The 20592-nt window shown below is 49.9% G+C and overlaps 1 protein-coding gene across 6 annotated transcripts; it reads right to left on the bottom strand.

The window, feature by feature from the left end:
* Positions 1 to 268: 268 nt before the first annotated feature.
* On the bottom strand, positions 269 to 20258 carry brd4 (bromodomain containing 4). Of its 6 annotated transcripts, XM_067232442.1 has the most exons (21): positions 20207 to 20258; positions 17874 to 17999; positions 14345 to 14455; positions 9937 to 10342; positions 9658 to 9795; positions 8617 to 8752; positions 8125 to 8468; positions 7537 to 7947; positions 7087 to 7215; positions 6750 to 6971; positions 6308 to 6540; positions 5847 to 6184; positions 5615 to 5716; positions 5103 to 5507; positions 4123 to 4932; positions 3917 to 4023; positions 3619 to 3766; positions 3057 to 3199; positions 2723 to 2928; positions 2307 to 2577; positions 269 to 2159 (listed from the first exon to the last, which is right to left on the bottom strand). In XM_067232442.1, exons 3-21 carry the CDS (start codon positions 14443 to 14445, stop codon positions 2091 to 2093), a joined length of 4719 nt encoding a protein of 1572 aa, XP_067088543.1. In that variant the 5' UTR covers positions 14446 to 14455; positions 17874 to 17999; positions 20207 to 20258; the 3' UTR covers positions 269 to 2090. The 6 variants fall into 6 exon arrangements, with proteins under 6 accessions (XP_067088543.1, XP_067088548.1, XP_067088544.1 ...); XM_067232447.1 differs by lacking the exon at positions 14345 to 14455; XM_067232443.1 differs by lacking the exon at positions 20207 to 20258 and having other exon boundaries at positions 17874 to 18096.
* Between the last annotated feature and the right edge of the window lie 334 nt (positions 20259 to 20592).

The raw sequence follows: 20592 nt of genomic DNA, 5'->3' as shown, positions 1-20592 counted from the left end.
TCAAATGCTAACGTGGCAACACTGAAAACATGTCTACCTAAAACTTACTGATTGAACAAACTGAAAAAGTAGTTGTCAAGTGTACACTCATCATAGAAGTCCAGCTAAAACTAGATTTAAACCTGAATATTGATAATGGGTAAAATATAAAATGCCAACTTTCCTTTTTGCCTTTCTACACAAGCTCTCCCAAAATCTCCCCCCCCCCACCCCCTTCAAATATTACACCACCCATTTCCCTCCCACCCACCCCAAGTGTAATATAAGCCAACTAGAATCGCAATACAATACAGGCACTGGAGAAAACACCATAAGAGAGCTCAAGTGGGCATGGCCAGATTTCACGTTGAGCCTTAGCCCCCCTTACACACTCAAGATAACAGAATTAGAACTCACATCCACTAGAATTGAACAAGAACAATGATATAAATCAGAGCTGTTTTAGTTTTTTCAAAGTTTTTTTCGTTTTTTTTTTTTTACTTAAATTTTTTTGTGATTATTATATTATGTATTGCCAACAGTGTGTCTTCTGTCAACTTGCAATAAAAATGTGAACAAGACTCATGCAAAGACTAGTTGAGAGCTTATCAGGTCTCAGCTCTCTGCATTATCTGAAATTAAATTGAAATAAGCTTCTCTTTTGTTAAGAGCCAAATGAAGTTGTTCACTAATGTCTGTGGTTAAACTCTCCTACCACCTTCCTTAGAGTAGATTCCTCAAAAAGAGGAACTGGCACAAAGCCAAACCGTATGGTTAGATCTGAGCACTGCAAAATTTCAGGTCAATACAAGTGAAAAGGATAAGGAGCAACTCAGTTTCTCATCAAACTAATTTGTTCAGTAGTGTAAATGTGTACCAGCTGTGAAGGACACTAACGTCATCAATGTCATGTTCAGAAGTAAAACAAATACAGATGTAATACATTTATTGTAAAAATCATATTAAAGCAAAACTCAGAAACCGCTGGACTGTTCCCTCTCTACTGATGAGATTCTACCCCCCCCCCCCCCCCCCCCCATTCAGATAAGCAGATGCAGAAAATAAATTGTCAATGGTTCCGTTTGGGATAAACACTTGCTGGAATAATGAATGCATATATTATATTTATCCTTTTCTAATACACGTTTTGTGAAGGACTGAAATTGAAGAGGGGGGGGGGGGCGTAATATATTAAAAACATGTTAAAAGAAGCATTTAAGGACTAGGAATTCAGCATAAAGTAATGGTTGTTTGGCATAGACGTCGGTGGGGGGAGTATCGATGAGGGGGTTCAAACATGAATGAACAGTAATTGTAGTATAAGAAAATACTTCTTTTACAGTAGATCCTACATAATGAAAAAGTCTGCCTAAACAAAGTCTCCTCCTCCTGACTAACTGTTATTGATTTGTTCATATGTTCAGGCAAGGGAAAGTGATATAGCCAACAACACACGTGTGTGTGTGGGTGGGTGTGTGTGTGTGTGTGTGTGTGTGAGTATAGGAAAAAGGTGTAAGGCAAGCTGTACAATCTCTGCTGAGAAAAATACACAATATATATGGAAGTTTACCCCCACCTGACCACACCAGTTTCTTGCATGTGTTCTGCTCTAACAAACAAAACATACAACATAAAAGACTAGTATTCTTAACCAACTAAAAAAAAAAAAAAGAAGACATCTGGCAGTTTCTGAACAGTTCAGCGCAGACCATCAGCACATTATCAGAGCATTACATTATTGTGTATCGATGCCTTTCATTTACATGATAAGTTTCTCCTTTCGTGTCCACGTGTGACACAAGCCGGACGCCAGGAGTCCTTTTCCCCTCTCGGTCGCAGGCAAACAGGGTCAGATCCCCTGGAAATGACCCCTGACACAATGTAAGCGTCCCCCCGTTAGCCATGTCCGCCCGTCCCACCGAGGCTGTCTCAGAGCGGCAGCCCCCCCCTGTCCTCCAGCCCTCTGCAGTCCAGGCTGGTTCAGCTGCTCGCGTCGAGTCTCTGAAGGAACCGTCATATCCTATAGCTTCTCAATCCCCTCTATCGTTAAAAGGTCCGCCACGGCTCAAGTTTGTGTCCTTTTTGCCGTTGGTTCCTCTTCCTCTCCCTCCTTAGAACAGGTTCTCCTCAAAGATAGCCATTAAGTCACTTTGGAAATTCATGTCAATGGTTGCTGCCATCTGTGGAGAGAGGAGAGATCCAAATGATTCAGACGGCATAATAACTCCGCCCAAAAAAGGCCCAACGACAGACCACAGAATTACAAGTCTGGGGTCCTCCCACCGCCAAAACTCCCATTTCCCCCAGAGTTTCCAGAAAACCCTTACCGCTTCCCTCCTCCTCCTCTCCTGCTCCCTGCGACGCGCTAGCTCCCTCTGCTGGTCCAGGGCGCTCTGGGCTGAGGGCTGAGGCGGCGTGGGGGCCTGGGGGGGCTGTTGGACAGCCGCGGGCTGGGGCTGGATCTGGGGCGGCGCCTGCGGCTGCTGCGGCTGCTGCTGAGGGGCCTGGACGTGCTGCTGCTGCTGCTGCTCCAGCCGTCGGCGAGGCTCCTCGTGCACCCTCCTGGGAGGCTCCAGAACCTCCTCCTCATCACGCCCCCTGAGGGACACACACAAGCAAAACATGTCATATGACACACCTCAGGATATGAAGACCCTCATCCCTCTCTCTCTCTCTCTTTCTCTCTTGTCCTCTCTCCCTCTCTCTCTCTGAGCTTCCCTTCTGGGATGCCGGCGGGGCTCACCGTAGCTTCTCCTGCTCTCGGCGGAGTCGCTCCTTCTCCGCCTGCTCGGCCTGGGCCTTCAGGGCCTTCTCCCTCTCCTCCTTCTCCCGGGCGGCCCGGCGGAACTGCTCGAAGCTGTCGCTCGACGACTTGACCGCCGACGAGGGGGCCGAGGTGGACTTCTGCGCCAGGCTGGCCCAGGAGCCCATGTTCTTCAGCTTCACATCCTGGACAGGACAGATGGGGGTGGGTGTGTGAAGCGGACCTCTCGGTTCGGCTTCCCGTCGTCTAACGGTGCTGATGTTGCGTCGTGGACTTCAAATGGTCCCAGGGGGACGTGGGGGGGACAACTTACCTGTACCTTTTTGGGGGCGGCGGGAGCCTTGGACTCTTGCTTGAACTCTTGCTTGAACTTGTCCTTGTCCTGCAGGGAGGGGGGCGGCCCACTGTGCTCAGAGGAGCGGATCACAGGCCTGGAGCTGTCCATGGACTTCACATCTACACACACACACACAGTCTCAGAACCTGGCCTATAAAACACACACACTTCAACGTACCAGTGTGTACATGCAGGTAATAGTGCAGTGTTTCCCCTAGGTTTACAGCTTTGAAGGGGGGGGGGGGGGGGGGGGGTAGCAGCGCGGGGGGGCGACGACCATGTAGAGACAGAAATGACATGCCGTCGTGTACATAAGATAAATAACATAAGGCCATTTAGTTTGTTTAATAAAAGATCAAGCTATAGACTACTTTTATAGGAAAGGTAACCTTAAATGACTTATTTTGTGATCGGTCGCTATATAAAAAATAAAGATTTTAGTTTTTTACTTGACCTTCCAGGTGGGGGGGGGGGGGGGGGGGGCGGGGGGTGCCGTTGGGGGGGTGGGGCACGGTTATGTGTGTGTGTGTTTACTCACTTTGCTGGCTGTGACCTGGTAGTGTGGGTTTGTTGTCCGGGTGCTTGTGAGGGTCTGGTCTCATAGCAGGGTTGAAGGGCTCTCCCCGCATCACTGGCGACGGGGGCAGCTTCTCCTCCTTCAACCCGCTGTGGGCCGGAGGCGCTCGCTGTTCAAAACACACGGCGGCCGTTACACACACACTGCTCCTCAGCCACACACACACACACACACACACAGCAGCACTTACACACTTTCTTCAACCACACACCCCACCCCCCAGGCCTTATTTTGGCCTTCACGGCGAGGCCCCGCTCACCTTCTTGGGCTGCAGGTTGTGAGGAGGAGACGGGTGGGCTACAGGAGGATACTGGGGCAGCTGGGGGGAATGCATCATGAGAGGGGAGGGGTTCTCTCTCAGGTGGCCTGTCGGAGCACAGGGAGGAGGCTGTTAGGACACGGGTCTAACCACAGATCACAAGCGCAACACGGGGCTCTCATAGCAGACCGTCCTCTGGAACTCACCCGTGTTATAGGGGTCAGGCTTGAGCTGGCGAGGGGAGGGATGCTGCTGTTGCTGCTGCTGCTGGGCGACGGGCTGTGCTTTCGTGGGGGGCATGGACACCTTGTGTTGAGCGGGCTGTGGCTGAGCGGTCTGGACCGGGCCCTGGGCGTAGCCCATCTGCTGCTGCTGCGTGTGCAGCATGTGGCGGGACTGGTGAGGGGGCATCTGTGGGGGCTGCTGGGGCTGGTGGGAGGGGGCGCTCTGAGCCTGCGTCTGGACTGACAGCGGCGGCGGAGGCAGGGAGGCCTGGGAGGAGAGCTGGGACTGGACCTGGACAGTCTGCAGGAGCGGGGCCTGGCCTGCCTGCTGCTGCTGCTGGCGGGCCTGGAGAGACTGCATGAGCTGGGCTGGCTGCTGGGCCTGGCGGCCCTGCTGGAGCTGCTGGAGGTACAGCTGGACCTGGCTGAGGGGGAGGGAGGGCACGGGCTCCTCGTCATCCTCCAGCAGCATCTGCGGGGGCTGGGACGACAGCAGGCTCTGGGGGGTCAGCGTGGGAGGGGACAGAGGGCGTTGGCGCAGGGGCTGGGAGGGGTGGAGGATGTTGGCGGGGAGGTGGTGCTGGGGCGGGGGGGGCTGCTGGGCCTGGAGCTGGGGGTGTTGATGATGTTGCTGCTGCTGCTGCTGCTGTTGTTGTTGCTGTTGTTGTTGTTGCTGCTGCTGCACGCTTGGCTGGGCCTGCGGGGGTCCTGTTTGCTGGGGAGGTTTGGGGGGTAGAGGTGCTGCTCTGTTGCTGGGGCGAGAGGGCTGCTGGGGTAGCGCGTTGTGTAAGGCTACAGCAGGGAAAGGGGAGAAAAACACAATTAGCACAATTATTAACACAATTATCACACCGGCAATTAAATTCCATGACATGATTTTGACTAACGCAAAACAGACCTGCCTCATCTCAGGCATCCCAATAAAAAAAAAAAAAAGTAATTCCTCGAGAGAAAAGGCCTACCTGGGGAGGTGAGGATGGGGTGCTGGTTGAGGAAGGGGTGGGTTTCCGGGGAGACGGGGCCTCCGGCGGAATGGGCGTTGAGGTGAGGCGGGGCCGGCGACGAGGAGTTGCCGGCGTGGTGGGGCAGGTGCATGAGCGGCTGGCCGAAGTGAGGCAGGGAGTCGAAGCTGTTCTCCAGGATCTGGGAGGACTCCAGAGCGGTCACCTGCGGGGGCATGAAGGCGGCCAGAGCGGGAGGGTGCTGCTGCTGCTGCGGCGGCTGCGGCTGCTGCTTGATCTGGAGGCTGGGCTGGAGCATGGGGACCTGGGGGTGGGAGCCCAAAGGACCCCCACCCATGGTGTTCACATGGGGCTTCTTCCCTTCCTTGGTGGCCTGGGCTTTCTTCTTCAGTTTGGGCACCATGCCTGGGATTGGGGGGGGTGGGGGGGGGGAACAAAACACATTGAAGTCTACTTCCAAGACCTTCACCCCCCCCACAAAAGTATCCTGGAGTATGGAGGAGTGGTCTCACCTATCTCAGAGTCGTCGCTGTCGGAGGAGCTGGAGTCGCTGCTGTCCGAAGACGAGCCCGGCTTTTTAGCGGCGGTCAGGGCCTCCATGGTTTTCTCGACCACTGCGGAACATACAACACTGTCAAAAACCCCACAGGCACAAGGTGACTGACCCCTAGGTCTCTAATACACAGTGACAAGCCATGCGAACCAGCAAGGACTTGAGAATGCTCCGACGGAAGCGCTACTCACCGGGAGCCTTCTTCTTCTTGCGGAGGCAGGACGACACGTATCGCTCCAGCTCCCGGAGCGTGGAGGGCTTGAGCGTCTCAAAGTCGATCTCGATCTCGTCCGGGTTCGAGTTCTTCAGCGAGGGTTCCCGGGACTGGATGATGTGCACCACGCGGCCCAGCTTGTCCCCGGGGAGCTTGTTGATGTCCAGGCTGAGCTGACGCTTCTCCTCGTAGGACATGGGCTTGCACTCCCCCAGGTCCTCCTCGGGCTCCAGGCCAGGCACGGGCTGCAGGGTAGGGGGCCCCCCCGCCTGGGGGGCTAGCAACCGGTTGTTCTTCACCCCTTCCTTCTTACTGCTGGGGGGGTGCAAAACAGGACAGAGGTTTTTTACGCGGTTAACTTTTGAGGTGAAAATGTGTCTTGTGCCAAGTGCGTAGCCCTACAGTGTGGTGGTGGTGGGGGGGGGTTGAGTGACCTACCTGGGCCTCTTGGGCTTCTTGGGCAGGAGATCCTTGTTGTTGTTGTGGTTCTTGGTCTTCTTAGGGAGCTGCAGCGCCGGCAGAGGCTCCTGGATCTCGTCCACCAGAGTCGGCATGCCTCCTTTCTTTTTGTGCTTGTCTTTCTTCTTCTCCTTTTTCTCCTTCTCCTTCCTCTTTGGTTTGCTGGCTTGTGGCTGGGAGAGCGCGGCGAGCTGCTCGTGGACAGCCTTCAGCTGCAAGAGGGAGAGGGCCAGAGAGAGAGCGCCAGAGAGAGAGAGAGAGAGACAGAGAGAGAGCCAGAGAGAAAGTGAGAGAAAGAGAGCACAAACCAGTGGTCACAGGGGCAGGGGTGGCAGAGAACCACTCAAATGGGACAGCGGAAACATGCGCTAGCTCTCCTCATTCCTCCTCCTCATTCCTCCTCCTCATTCCTCCTCCTCACCTGCTCCTGGAGCTCCGCCAGCCTCTGGGCCCTCTCCTCCTCCGAGTCGTCCGTGAAGGAATCCGACTCGGACGACGAGTCACTGGAGCTGTCGGACGAGGAGGCGGGGCCCATCGGTGGCTGGGGCTTGATGGGGGCGGGGTGAAGGACCGGTATTGGAGCGGAGGCCAACATTTCTTGAGGCTCGTCCGGCATCTTGGCAAAGCGCATCTCAAACACATCCTGGCACACGTGAGGGGAAAACAGCCTGGGGTTAGGACAACGGCAACCAGAGTGTCATTTCAGTAGACATAAATAGGTAGGCTGCTTATGGCCATGTGTCTGCTCGGCGTTTTACCTGTAACTTGCGTGCCATGGCTACCACCTCGTGGTCTGGTGGATTATACTTGTAACAGTTGGAGAACATTAACCGTACATCGGAAGCAAACTCCTGGGCCTCCCGATATTGCCTGTTTTCCAGCTTGGCCTACAAGACACAGCAGTACTATTACCAACCAGCAACAGTACCCCACCTTCACCTCACGAACTGCATGTCAAAACATACACTTTTACATTTAGTCATTTAGCAGACGCTCTTATCCAGAGCGACTTACAGAAAGTACAGGGACATTCTCCCCGAGGCAAGTAGGGTGAAGTGCCTTGCCCAGGGACACAACGTCATTTGTCACGGCCAGGAACCGAACTGGCAACCTTCAGATTACTAGCCCGATTTCCTAACCACTCAGCCACCCGACTCCCTACACAAAATAAAATGACAACCCTTCAACCGACAGCGCCAATGACACACCTTGATAGTGCTTAGGTCCATGGGGTGTTTGATGATGTCGTGGTAGTCGTGTAGTCCCAGCGCGTGAACGTCCACTGGCTTATAGAAGGGCCAGGCGTACGCAGTGTGCTTCTTGGAGAGCATCTCCCTCACGAGGCCCGCACAGTAGCGCAGCTGCTCCTGCTGCTTGGGGCTGTGGCCTCCCACCGCCCCGGCGCCCATCCCCAACCCCAGCCCAAGGCCCAGGCCCAGGCTCATGCCCATGTGATGCTGGGAGTCGGGCGCTTCCTTCTTTATCAGCTTGTTGGGCCGGGCGCTCTCTCGCCGTGGCAACGTCTTGCCAGACTTGGACTCGGCGGGAGACGACTCGCTCAGCTGGTCGTTTGCCGTGGGGGTCGTCGTGTCTGCTTTCCTCTTCTGGCTCTTTCTCTGCTGGAAGGTGGTGAGAGGGGGAAAGGTACGACAGAGAGGGGCAGAGAGGAAACACAGGGGTCGCGGGTGGGAGGCAGAGAGAGAAAGATCAGATTTAGATCAGATGCCATAAGATCCACCCGCTGGTCGGTGTGTGGCTATCAAAAGCATCCCAGGCCCCCTCGCAGTCAGACTTACTTTAGGCATGGGCACGGGGTTCTGTATGATGGGGGCAGCGCTCTGGATCAACAGGGGGGGCAGGGTGGTCTGGGTGGGGGGAGGCACGGAGGTCATGATGGGGGCTTGGGGAGTGCAGTCAGACGGGCCCAGGGAGTAGGGGGCTCCCAGCTGCGGTGCATGACTAGGTGGTAGCGTAGGGGGCACGCGGGAGGGCAGGGCCTGCATGGTGGGCTGGGGAGGTAGAGAAGGCGGGCCCTGCCCTGGTCCTCTGGTCTGTGGCCCTGGGGAAAGGCTGGCCAGGCCACGGGTTTGGGGAGTCGTGGACGGAGAGTCGGACATGGGCCCTGGTTTCAAGTTCAAACCTGGGCAGGAAACAGACACAGAAAGATGAGCACGTTTATAGAGTGTGTGTGTGTGTGTGTGTAAAATATTTAAACTACATGGAATGTTTGCAAGTCGTGGATCCTAAAGGATGGCAGAGCTGTCAGGCACAGCAGAGTTGAGGCCCACCTCCCTCTCGCCGGCCCCGGCCGCGTCCCTTGCCCGTCATGACCGTGATCTCAGTCTCCTCCTGGGGCATCTCGGTGATCTTCTGGAGAAACATCTTCTCCAGAGCCTCGGCCATTAAGACGATGTCATCTCCAGGCTGCAGGGGGAGACAAACACTGGTCATGGCTGCACCTGGGTACACGGGTTATGTCATTACTTGTGTACAAGATGGCCATCACCACACATTTGGCCGGTTGTTTTTTACAATATATACAAAGTAAACAGTGAGATCATGCGGTCCAAAGTCAAAAGTTAGACCATTCAGATCCCTTCACCCATCTCTAGTCACAAAGGCATATTGCATTATAAACTGGTGTCAGTTCTAATAGAAGATCAATCCTTTCAACAAAAAAAAGGTTGATGCAATGTTCAAACACACACTACATTCACTATGAATTTACTTCACCCCCAAATGCTTGGTTTGATACTGTACAAAACTTAACTCCACAACGCAATATCCAAAGTAGAAGACTAAAATCCAGAAAGGCTTAAAAATTACAAATGGTGAGGTAGGTGAATATCAGGAATATACAAAAACTGTTAAACCAAACCACAAATAATCTTAAAATAAGTCTCAAATTTCAGTATTCCATTGATTATAATCTACACTTCAAAGACCTGCCAGAATATTTTCGTAATAACACAATCTTTTTGCCTTAGTGGTACACGCTCTTAACCCTTGTGTTATCTTCGGGTCATTCTGACCCATCAGTCATTGTGACCCACCTTCGTATTGCGACAAATTTACCTCATACAAAAACAAATTGAAGCATTTTCTTTTAACTAAAAGAAAGTTATTTTTATTTGTTTTTGTATTGGGTAAAATTGGGTAAACACAACGATGGTTCGTTATGAACCTTTGGGTCATGTGACCCGAAGGCAGCACGAGGGTTAAACGGTCAACCACCGGTGTGCCCCAATTCTACACATCTTGTAGATCCTGGAAAGATCCGAGTAGAAAAACACCTTGATATCCATTTGACTATGGAGTGCAGTGCATACCTTGTTGTATATGTAGCAGTTGGTAAACATGGTATTGAAGTCTTGAATACATTCTTGGGCATTCCAGTAGTAACTGGTCTCAAGTCGCTTCTTGATTGTTCCCATGTCCATAGGACACTTGATAATCTTGTAGTAGTCCTGAAAAAAGAAATATTGCTATGATGACAAACACCCATACCAACAACATAGGTAAGCACAAATACAATATATATTTTTTTTTATAACCCAACCACTGTTGTTCATCCCCCATCATAGTACAATGGCCAGCTAGCCACTTACAGGCAGGTTGAGCTTGACTGCATCCACAGGCGCCTGGAAGGGCCAAGAGAACTGGTGCTTCCACAAGGACTTCAGCACCACCTTAAGCAGGTACTGCAGCTGATTGGTCTGGCGCTTGGGCCTGTTGGGGTTGATGAGCGCAGGGGGCAGGGGGTTGAGGGAGCTGGGGGGCTGCTGGCTGAAGGGCTGCCCCTGGCTGCTGCCGCTGCTGGGGCCCGACATCTGCGCTGCGTCCAGGCCGTCTCCCATGCTGGCGAGGTGGTGGGGCGCTAGCGCCAGGGCCGGAGCGGGGTTCGGAGCAGGGGCCGGGGCAGGGGCGGTCGCGGGACACCAGTTCAGTCTCGAGCCCGGCGCGGACTCCACGGAGAGAGCACCGCTGATCCCATTGCACTCCTCGCTGGGCTCTCTGTGTGGAGAGGGAGAGAGGAGCACAGACGTGAGGGGTCTCTCGCCCACTTCCTGACATCGCATCAGCAGCCGTTAATCATCGTCACGCTCAACACCGTTACACTCAGGTCGCAATTAGACTATAATCACCACTGTTATTAATCATACACCCACTTTAGACACCATGCCCCCCCCCCAACCACACTCTCTTGTGCTGCTTTCATGACTTGAATAAAACGATGGCTGAAGTATTCATAACCATCCTCTTTAAAATCACACCTGTTAGCTAAGCGCACTGGCCTCCTCCAGTCTGTGAGCGCCGTTACGAAACCAACTGTATCGCGCACGGCTACAGCGGAACAAGGCATGAGGTGCAGCTTCCTGACATCCAAACATGGCACGTCATGTATTATTCAGTGCTTTGGTGTGTGTGTGTGTGTGTGTGTGTGTGTGTGTGTCAGAGGTTGGTTGAAATTGACGACAGGTCCGTGGCAGAAGACCCCCCCCCCCCCCCCCCATTAAAAGAAGAGCAGGCCGTGTCCTGGTATGGCGCGCGAGGCAGCACCCGGCCAAAGAAGTCTCAATCATTGGCCAACGGATGGTCACCCCCTTTGGGACAAGTCTCGTAGGGGTCAAAATGACAACCATGCTATACCATCGGGCACATGCTATCCACGGAGATCAAACACCCCAGGTGGATTTCTCGTTGTGGAAATCAGGCAGGCTCCTTCCCCCTCATCCCCCCCCCCCGGAAGAGAGGAAGAAGAAGGAAAAAAACAAAAACATTCACGAACGTGCTCAGCCGTAACGGAGATGGGTGTATTGGTTCGGTTACAAGTCTTGGGGTTAGCAACGTCTGTGTTGCGGTTTGTTTCCACCCCTAGACACAGCACTGAATCTGATATGGAGGTTTTTTAATTGGGTTGGGAGTTTTATTAAGCAAATGTTGACCATCATCAGGCAGTATTAAAAAAACCTCCTCTCCACACTGGGACACTGTGTTCACAGCAGAGCACAAAGACAGCTAAGATAGTACACTGCCCAAGGCCACACGCTGCTCTAGAACGTCTACGCTAAAAATAGGCAAAGGGAACAAGGCGTGCATTCCAAAACTGAAATATTATTGATCAGGAGGGCTTCGGAAAAAAACACTAGAAAATATTCCTTAAAATGCTAAACACACACCGATACGGCTTGAGGACATACATAGCCTCGCGGATCTCTGACTAACAGCATTCTTGATGAGTCACTCTGGGAGAAGCAGGAAGCAGTTCCGAGTACACATGATCACTCCCCTGTTCTCAGACCGAATATGACATGCTGACCAACACAAGGGATGACGTCAGAGGAAAATCATTCCGATGTGTCTGGTACCTAACCTGACTGCGTGTGTGGTCTGTAAAAAAACAAGTCAATGGTGGCCCAACAGGGCCAGAAAGCACAGGGGAGCCTGGTCTAAGACAGGCCCTTAGACGTAGCTCCCTTTGGCAGGCCAGGAACAGTGCAGATGGCTGGAGAACTGGCACCAGGGGTGGGTCCAGCAGATGGGGACAATCCCGGGTCTCCACAGTGACTGGTCGTAGACGCAGGAAAAGCCTGCTCCAGCTGGGCTGCAGTGTTTCTACACACAGACAGACAGCCGGGCCAGATGGTCCACAACAGCCAGCGACTCAGTTACAGTTGCTATCAAAACATGCATGTTGTCATGGCAAGCCTCGTTTCACTTTTTAGCCTCTGTTGGGTTTAGTCACTTATTTGTTTACACATCAACCCCTGGACCCAAATAGCCTGACAAGACGAGGCAAACAAGATTAACCAGGCGAAGAATGCCCTCTCTCATCCTCTGCACTGATACCTTTTGTGAAACTGTCGCCCTAACACTTTTAAAGTGGGGATGAGTTTAACTTGGGCAAGACCCATTTTCACTGGGACAATGGACATGTTCACTTCAAAGACAATCCAATCAGGATGTAAATTGACTTGAGACATGAGCCCTATGAAGTCACGGGTTTCGGCTGATCTCTCACTAGGGGTCTGCAGCCATGATTTAATGTGTAGAAAACCAACAATGGGCACCAGGGAACAGGTATGACAACTTCTTCCATTAGGGACGGCCATGTGCGCTGTTCAGAGGCAATCCCCCAATTTACAGTTCCCTGGACCCACAAGGATACTAACAGAGGTGAATCCATACGTCCTGTAAGGGCATGTCCAACACACCCCTCTTCTCTGGAAGAACACTTGACTTTTGGCCTGAACATAGATCATTGCAGCAAGACTGCTGTGGAATGTTTGAAGGGGAGGAAGTGGCTCTGGTTACGAATGAGTAGAATATCTGGTAGTGCCGGCAGCCTCAGGATTACTGTCGTACATGAAGGGAAAAAGGGGCGGGGTGTGTGTGTGGGGGGTGGGGGGTCCTGTAACAAAATGGCTGAGTCCCTCCTGAAAGTAAACAATTAATCATTTATGTTCAGTGGGAGGATTCAGACAAAATGGTCTAAGAATCACACTCAGCCCCTGGTCAAAAACATTGGACAGGTCGTTTTTTGTTGTTGTCGTGCGCCTGAAAGAAAACGCATAAATGTTTAATGCAACTCCACCAACAAGGCTCATCCATCTCTTACCTCTCCTCTTTCACCCTGTCCCCCCCTCTCTCACAAGGGAGCAGTGCCCTCTGAGACTATCAATAGACAATAACACTCCCACGAAAATTTATCCATTCGAAATATGCACTCTATGGTCACTGCTTCTCTTTTTTGTGGTTAACGAGCAGAGGTTAGGCAACTGTCGGACATTTCTGCAGGACATTTCTGCGGGTCAGTTGGACGTTTGAGGGGGGGGGCGCTCCTTTAAATCACTGCAAATACTGCTGTCGGAGACAGCGACCCCTTAACCCGAACCACCGGAGACATCTTGAGTATGTGTGTCAGTGGAGGCTGGCATGTCCCACAGCTGCACCACATGGCTACTTCCGGTCAGCCCACGCTCACTCCCCCCAGTCGCGCCCACGTGGACGCACGCTCACCCTGGGGATGAAGAACACATCAGCAGGCTACAGGGGCTGTAAACTACGCCAGAGCCCAAAGTCCAGGCTGTCCCGGCTCCTCGAGTGAAAATACATTCCGTCTTGGGTGGGGTGGGGGGCTGGACCCGGGCTACGTGGACACGAGTCAACAATCTGGTGTCACACCTGCGTTATCGAGGCTGCCCTGGGTCAAGAGGTCACACAGCCATGTGGAAAACCTATTCCATAACTCCATAATCTCCTCCCGTACTGGACTCTACTGAGGAGCAGATGCTCCGGTGACGTTTCCGTGTTATTGCAAAACTTCGGGAGGCACAAAATGGGTTGAATCAAAATGGTGTAATTCCCCTCAGAGTAAAAGCTGGCAAGTGGCAAGACTATTATTAACATTATTATTTTCAATGTACATTATAGTGATTAAAGTGAGGTGACAAGCTCTTGACTCATAGAACGGTGAGTCACTGAACGGGGCCGTTTCTTAACTTGTGAACAGACGCAACCATGAGCAATAAAAGACCTCTCTCTCAACCTTCAGCCAATTTACTAAGCCCTGCCAGGAATTAGGAGAGGTTTCCAAAAACTAGCCCACTGCCACAACAAATACACCCCCCCCCCCCCCTACCGCTTCTTGAATCTCCCTTCCCCCTCCACACACCCCCCTCTCTCACCGGGAGGCTGGTCACTCTGGGCTTTTGGCAGAATACTGGTTAACAATGCAGTCCTTAAACCACTCAAATCTGAAACTTTGAATTCAACATGATCTTCTGACTAGAAATGCAAATACTTGCTTAATGTTTGCTTTTGTCTCTGAACCCGCTTTGTGACTTAACTGGAGCCTTCACCCAGTTTCTGTTAAATATTGCTTGGCTAGTTTCAAGAAATGCCTTTTGATTTTCCTTACATGGATTTAGTATTAAGATTAGTATAGGTTGTATTTGATCAAATGTGAATAGAAGAAAAACGAATATATACACTTTCTGTATTAACAAAATTTACCTTTTCACAGAGACTGAATAATGTGCAATTTTTTCCAATAGGGCATCCAGTTTTTGAAAATCCAGCAAATCATTCGATTTGGCATGCATCTTGTAATCCATTTATGCCTTCCTTTTAACAGAAACCAAAACAGAAAAAGAATGAATATGATCTGAGAGCAGTTAGGTCTCCTTCCTTTCTTTTTCTCGTCCAAAATCCCAAGAGGGATCTGTTCTCAAGGCTCCAAAATCAGATATATTCCCCAAAATCCATCTAGGCCAGCAAATATGTGTCCATGATCCAGGTCAATTATTCCAGAAAAGGCCCCAGAAAGCAGCCTCAGAGCCGAGTGGTTTCAGCCTGAGAGAGGAGAGGCTGTAGAGGCCTGCAGCCGGCAGGCTGTGTTAGCTGTGTGTGCCGGTCTTCTCTCTTCCCCCTCCCCCTCTCAGCAGCATAACCGCCCAGTTGCCACAGGCTCTTCGGCCCATTGTGTGTCCTCCCCAGGCTGGCCTCCCCCCACTCACAGGCAGCAGCAGCAGCAGCAGGAGAGCGAGCGAGCGAGCGGGAGAGGAAGGGAGACGACACGGCTCGGGTAAAAAATTCACGCGAAGCACTTTCTTTCTCTCGCTCCGTCTCCAGTAGGCATACGTAGCAGCGTGCAGTTACTCAACAGTGAAAATGGCTCTGGCTGCTTCCTCATTCAGCCGAGTCTCAGCCCACACACCCCTCCCTCTCCCACGCTCACTCCACCCCTCCCTCCCTCCACCCCTCCCACTCCCCCCCCCCCCCATCAATTGCTTGAGGTCCCTTGCTTTCCATTCCTTCCTCCCTCTCCCATACACCTTTTGCACCCCCTCCTCCCTCTCTGTTTCACCCTGCATGCCCTACCCCTCCCCCACTCGCTCCTCTCCCCTTAGACCGATCTTGTGCACGCCTCCCCCCACCAAATCAAGTGCTCCCTTATCTGCTCTCCGCTCCCATGCTGCCCTCACATTCACACATGTCTAGACAACACCAATACAAAAGCTGCAAGCTGGGTTTTTTTTTGTACACCAACAGGGAGAGAGGGAAGGCATTACCAGAAAATGATTGGCGGAGCAGAGGATGAGTGGGACACACCAGGGTAAATAATATCCGATAACGTATTGCTATCTGTGTGCGCGCATCGGTGGGAGAGCCCATGTATTTTCTCCTCGTTTCTCTCCCACCCCATGCTCAGCCATCTGTTAACAAAAACAATTCAAGTCATCATGACTCATTGAAACAACACTAATCAGGTCGCGTAACATCTTTCAGACAACACGGCGGTGGAGATGCGACCAGGGAGATTCTGTTTAAAAAAGGAGAGCGCGTGAAAGAAAGTGTTAGTAAGGAACAGTGGTTAAGTGGGGGAAGAGAGAGTAGAAAGGGGACAGAAGAAGAAAGAGCGAGAGAGAAAGAAAGACCACCCAAGTGCTCATGTAGTGAGGTACTGTAGTTAACGCAGGGGTATCAAGGAGGGAGAATAAGGACGCTATTGGTGTCTGGGGGAACTCGTTTACCTGACGTGCTCACAACCAATCAGAATTGATGCTGATCAAAAACGTAAACGCAACATACAAAATACAACAACAAAAAAAGGTGTAGGTCCAAGGTTTCATGAGCTAAAAATAAAATCTATTTGTGATCTTTACGGTTGGATCCATAAATCAGGGCCTAATGCATTTATTTAAGTTGTCACATTTCTGTATTTTGTGAACTGCAGGTCAGTCAAGTTCGTGAAAACTTAATGTGATTATACTTTGGTCAGTAGATGTGCCGTTCAAGAGACCTTCTACACAGTTAATGCCAACCATAGTTCGACATATTAAAAAGGTCTAAATTGCGAGGATGATGCCAGTTAAAAAGGAAAACAGGGGGCTGACAATTCCATAAACAGATTTCAAATTCTTAAGCATCTACGACTCTCAACCCACCTTCCCCACACACACATTCAATCTCCTGCTTGTCCACTTACTGTCATACAGAAAAATTATAAACAAAGTTGGGAAATTTGGGGTTGGGGAGGGGGCAGAGCCCAAATCTGTACAACAACCTGGAGATGAGAATATCTATCCCTTCCAACACACACACACAGCGGATGAAGTCAAGGTCCATCCAAAGACCATATTCCAATCTCTTAGATGTCCCCCCCCCCCCCCCCCCCCCCCCCCCCCATGGCAGGAGAGTGAATGCACAGCCCTGATCTCTAAACCCCTGTTGGGAGGGCAGTGAAAGATGTACGCTCTCTGATTTCACACACACAAACCCAGGAGGACCCCTTCTTTACGGCAGCAAGACGCCGTCCCAGGCAGCCCCCTCGTCTGCCCACGTGCCATATCCACCGCTCCCACAGACAATACAGCAGCTGCCAGAGTGACAAAGCTCCAATCTACAGTGAAGCGGGTGAGGCTAAGGCGACGGCCCTGCCGTTTGAGGGCGGGGGGGAGAGGAGAGCAACACTCAGTGGAGGAAAGGGGGAAAGGGAGAGGGGAGGGTTTGCCTGCAGCACGGCAGGGATGGGGGTTGGGTCACAAGGAGAAGCAGCAGAGTTCGACATGATGAGACTCGGCAAGGAAGCACCTTCAGAGTCTATTAATCATCTGGGAAATCTGAACAGCCACAACCAACAGGGACCCAGGGCATAGGAGAGGGAGCGGGCGATTGGTTCGTCCTGTGTGTAGTACGTGTATAGGTGGCAGTGACTTAGTCCTGTGTAGTACGCGTATAGGTGGCAGTGATTTAGTCCTGTGTAGTACGTGTATAGGTGGCAGTGATTTAGTCCTGTGTAGTACGTGTATAGGTGGCAGTGAGTTTGTCCTGTGTGTAGTACGTATATAGGTGGCAGTGAGTTAGTCCTGTGTGTAGTACGTGTATAGGTGGCAGTGAGTTAGTCCTGTGTGTAGTACGTGTATAGGTGGCAGTGAGTTAGTCCTGTGTGTAGTACGTGTATAGGTGGCAGTGAGTTAGTCCTGTGTGTAGTACGTGTATAGGTGGCAGTGAGTTAGTCCTGTGTGTAGTACGTGTATAGGTGGCAGTGAGTTAGTCCTGTGTGTAGTACGTGTATAGGTGGCAGTGAGTTAGCGCATAGGGGGAAGAAGCATACGAGAAGGGATGCAGTCCTTAAGAGGATCCCAGTGTTTGAATAAAACATGTCTTCCATGTCATGAGTCAATACGCTCATTTCATAATCACATACATTATTAATTATTGTACAAAATAAATCACACATGGTACGACATTAGAGATCTGATTTTTCAATATTCAAAACAAATACTAACAGCATGACTTAGTTTACGGACAGTCTTACTTTTTACAATTCTAAACAGTGACACCCACCAAAAAGAAAAGATTAACTCATTGACTGACAGTATCTTAAGAGACTTTTAATTAACATTCTGTCCAAATGTGGTATGCATGATTACAGTGCTGGTTTACTGGCAGAATTTGCATAAATCATTCTGTCAGCATGTGATCCGTGTACAGTAAAGGCTACATTATTGATGTAACAATGAGCGAGCTTACGACTTACATTTTTGTATCCCTGTGTGGCGACTCACAAGAGAGTGCATTTCATCTCCAACTTTCTCCAGGGAGTTAGTCGCTGGTGTCACCTGTTCCAGAGAAGTATCCCAGCTAACAGATTACCTATACACACCTAGGAGAAGGACAGTGGGGGGAGTGGAGGTAAACAAACATCTTCACAGATACAAGTACTAGGGACACATGTTCTGGTGTGGACACAATTGATACAATCAGTAAGGTAGGTATGTAAGGCTTGTAGAAAAAGTAAACTAAAATTAGGAAATGTTGCTTTTTGTCTAATTTCATAACATTGATTTAAGCAATACAATTGATTCAACTGTCCCTGTTGTCATTCCTCTCCATTCCGACATAATCCACAAGTGGGATACGGATGAAGATGCCATGGAACATTGACTATTGATTTGTAAAGCAAGAAAAGACAGTGCAGACCTTTTCCACAAAGGTTACACAACACTAAATTACCAAGAAAGTGAGAAATTAAAAAGCTTAATACCCCCAAAATTCCCAGATAGGGGGTGATGTTTTACAGCAGCATACATTGTACCCAAAATACAAGCCACTGGTCAGCTGGTTTTGCTAGTGTTTCTCAGGTCAGAGTAACCTGCAAAAGCTCACCCCCTCATAGTTTCAAGGCTGTGTTTGCACGCCCCCATTTGTATTCAAAATTGCTATCTAATGCACTTTGTACCAGAAACTACCTATATACGTCACTGAACAGAGGTTTCACATTGGCTGAGCTAGATGAAAGGTGAAGGATATCGAGATTATCATGGTGACACGAAACGTCTAATCTTTAACAGCATACTTTAAAATATGTATTTATAACAAATTGGCTGTGGTAATGACACATACAATCATCAGACATGGACATAATAGCAGCTGTACAATGCGTTGATTTGTGCCTCAGTGAATGGGGGATATATATGAAATACTACTAGCCTACTACTGCCACATACAGCGACTCTAAAGACTGTCTTGAGTTGACATCGCAAGTCTCATCTGCATGATAGTTACACTGTAGAATGTTCCTTTATTCATGTCAGACCATTACATAAGAAATAACCTGTGTCGTTTGCTTGTAGCCTCTCATATTTGTGGTGAAAGTTGCTCTCTATATTAGCTACCTCTGCTAGCACAAAATGGCGACTTGGAACAGCTCAAAAGCTAGCCGTCTGACCAATTCCTAGCACATTCCACTGGCTACGTAAAGCTAGCTGCTTATCAAACATTTTACAACAATTCAATTGACAGTTTGACTAATCAATTTCTATATTACATATTATATCCTGACAAACATTTGGATAGCTAAATGACTTGTGAAGGTAGGCCAATGCAGGGGCAAACTAGTTAGCCAGTACAGTACAGTCGAAGCGCGCAGGGTCCTCAATGTTAGACTAACGTTAATCTTACGCAAAATGTCAAAGTAGTAACCTCGTCGTATGATCTGTTATAGAAGACGGAAATCTATTTTCCTTCGTCGAGACTGCAATGATCAATTTAAATACAGTTAATTCCTACTTATTTATCTTGTAAACCCTAACCATTTACAGCTAAGCTATTTGGTGCTACTACAAATTCATAACACTACCACCACTGGAAGAGGCATTACGGTTCCGGCATGCGTAACGACAATTATGAATACCACTTATCCGCCAACAAATCCGCAAAAAGAGCAGAATCGGAAGTAGCTACTCCGTCGCATCACCCAACCAACACAACAAACTGTAATTAGCGTGCAAACTAGTGATCTGTTTAGTAACATTAAGACCATCAACAGTCCGTTACCTACACAACATCAAGCTAATATTGTTTACGAATGTAGGCAGCACTACATAATTTAACCCCAAAACACAGGTCTCGAGACGACGAGAGTGTGCGCCATTATCATCAGTCACCCTTTCACATACGCTAAGCTGCTAGCTAGCTAGCCAGTTACTTTTAGCGTGTGACAAGCCAGGCAATGCAACTCATTGTCAATATGATTGCCCCAATTAACTTAAATTCAACATTACACTTAATTGTCATGGAAAGGGTGCCTGGCGTAATGCCCCACACCTAAAACAGACAGAACCAGCTAGTCAAGTCAGAGACAGCTAAGTAGGCCGCCGTCAGAGACTCGCTCCTGAGACTGTGCTACTGTGCTAGCCAGCTAGCCAGTCAGTATGTGTTGGCGCCGCATATAGACATGGCATGCATGGCGACCATGTAACAACGAAGCACAGAGACCTAACATTAAGCTGACTTGGGAGTTTCTTTACTGAAAACACGTATTATTTGCAACTCTAAAACTCAACAGTACGCAACTTGGGTTGTATTTACCTTGTTAATTTGGATGTCAGGGCGCGCGGGATCTTTCTCTCCCAAGCAGGATCCAGAACAAACACCTCTTGTCGTTGATGACGTTATGCGCAGAGGGGACGTGAGAAACGTTAGCTACTAAAGCATAACATTCCCCCCCATATTTATCTAATCAAATTATACTCATCAGTTAGTGGAACATCATTTATACATAAGAAAATAACGAATGTATTTTTTAATTGGCTGGTTTCATAACAGTTGTTCTTTGAAAGTTGCTTTCGAAATAATATTCAACAAAACCTAATGTGTTTTTTTTGTCAAACTCTGCTCAGGAATGTTATATGTTGTATCCTGCACTTCACACTGTAGTGTAAAAAATAATATATAATATTCACCTGGTAACAAAA

This window comes from Osmerus mordax, chromosome 3 (genome assembly GCF_038355195.1).
Source record: "Osmerus mordax isolate fOsmMor3 chromosome 3, fOsmMor3.pri, whole genome shotgun sequence".
NCBI classification, from domain to species: Eukaryota; Metazoa; Chordata; class Actinopteri; order Osmeriformes; family Osmeridae; genus Osmerus; species Osmerus mordax.
The sequence above is the reverse complement of the archived record's forward strand: the minus strand, read 5'-3'. Positions and strand labels throughout refer to the sequence as shown.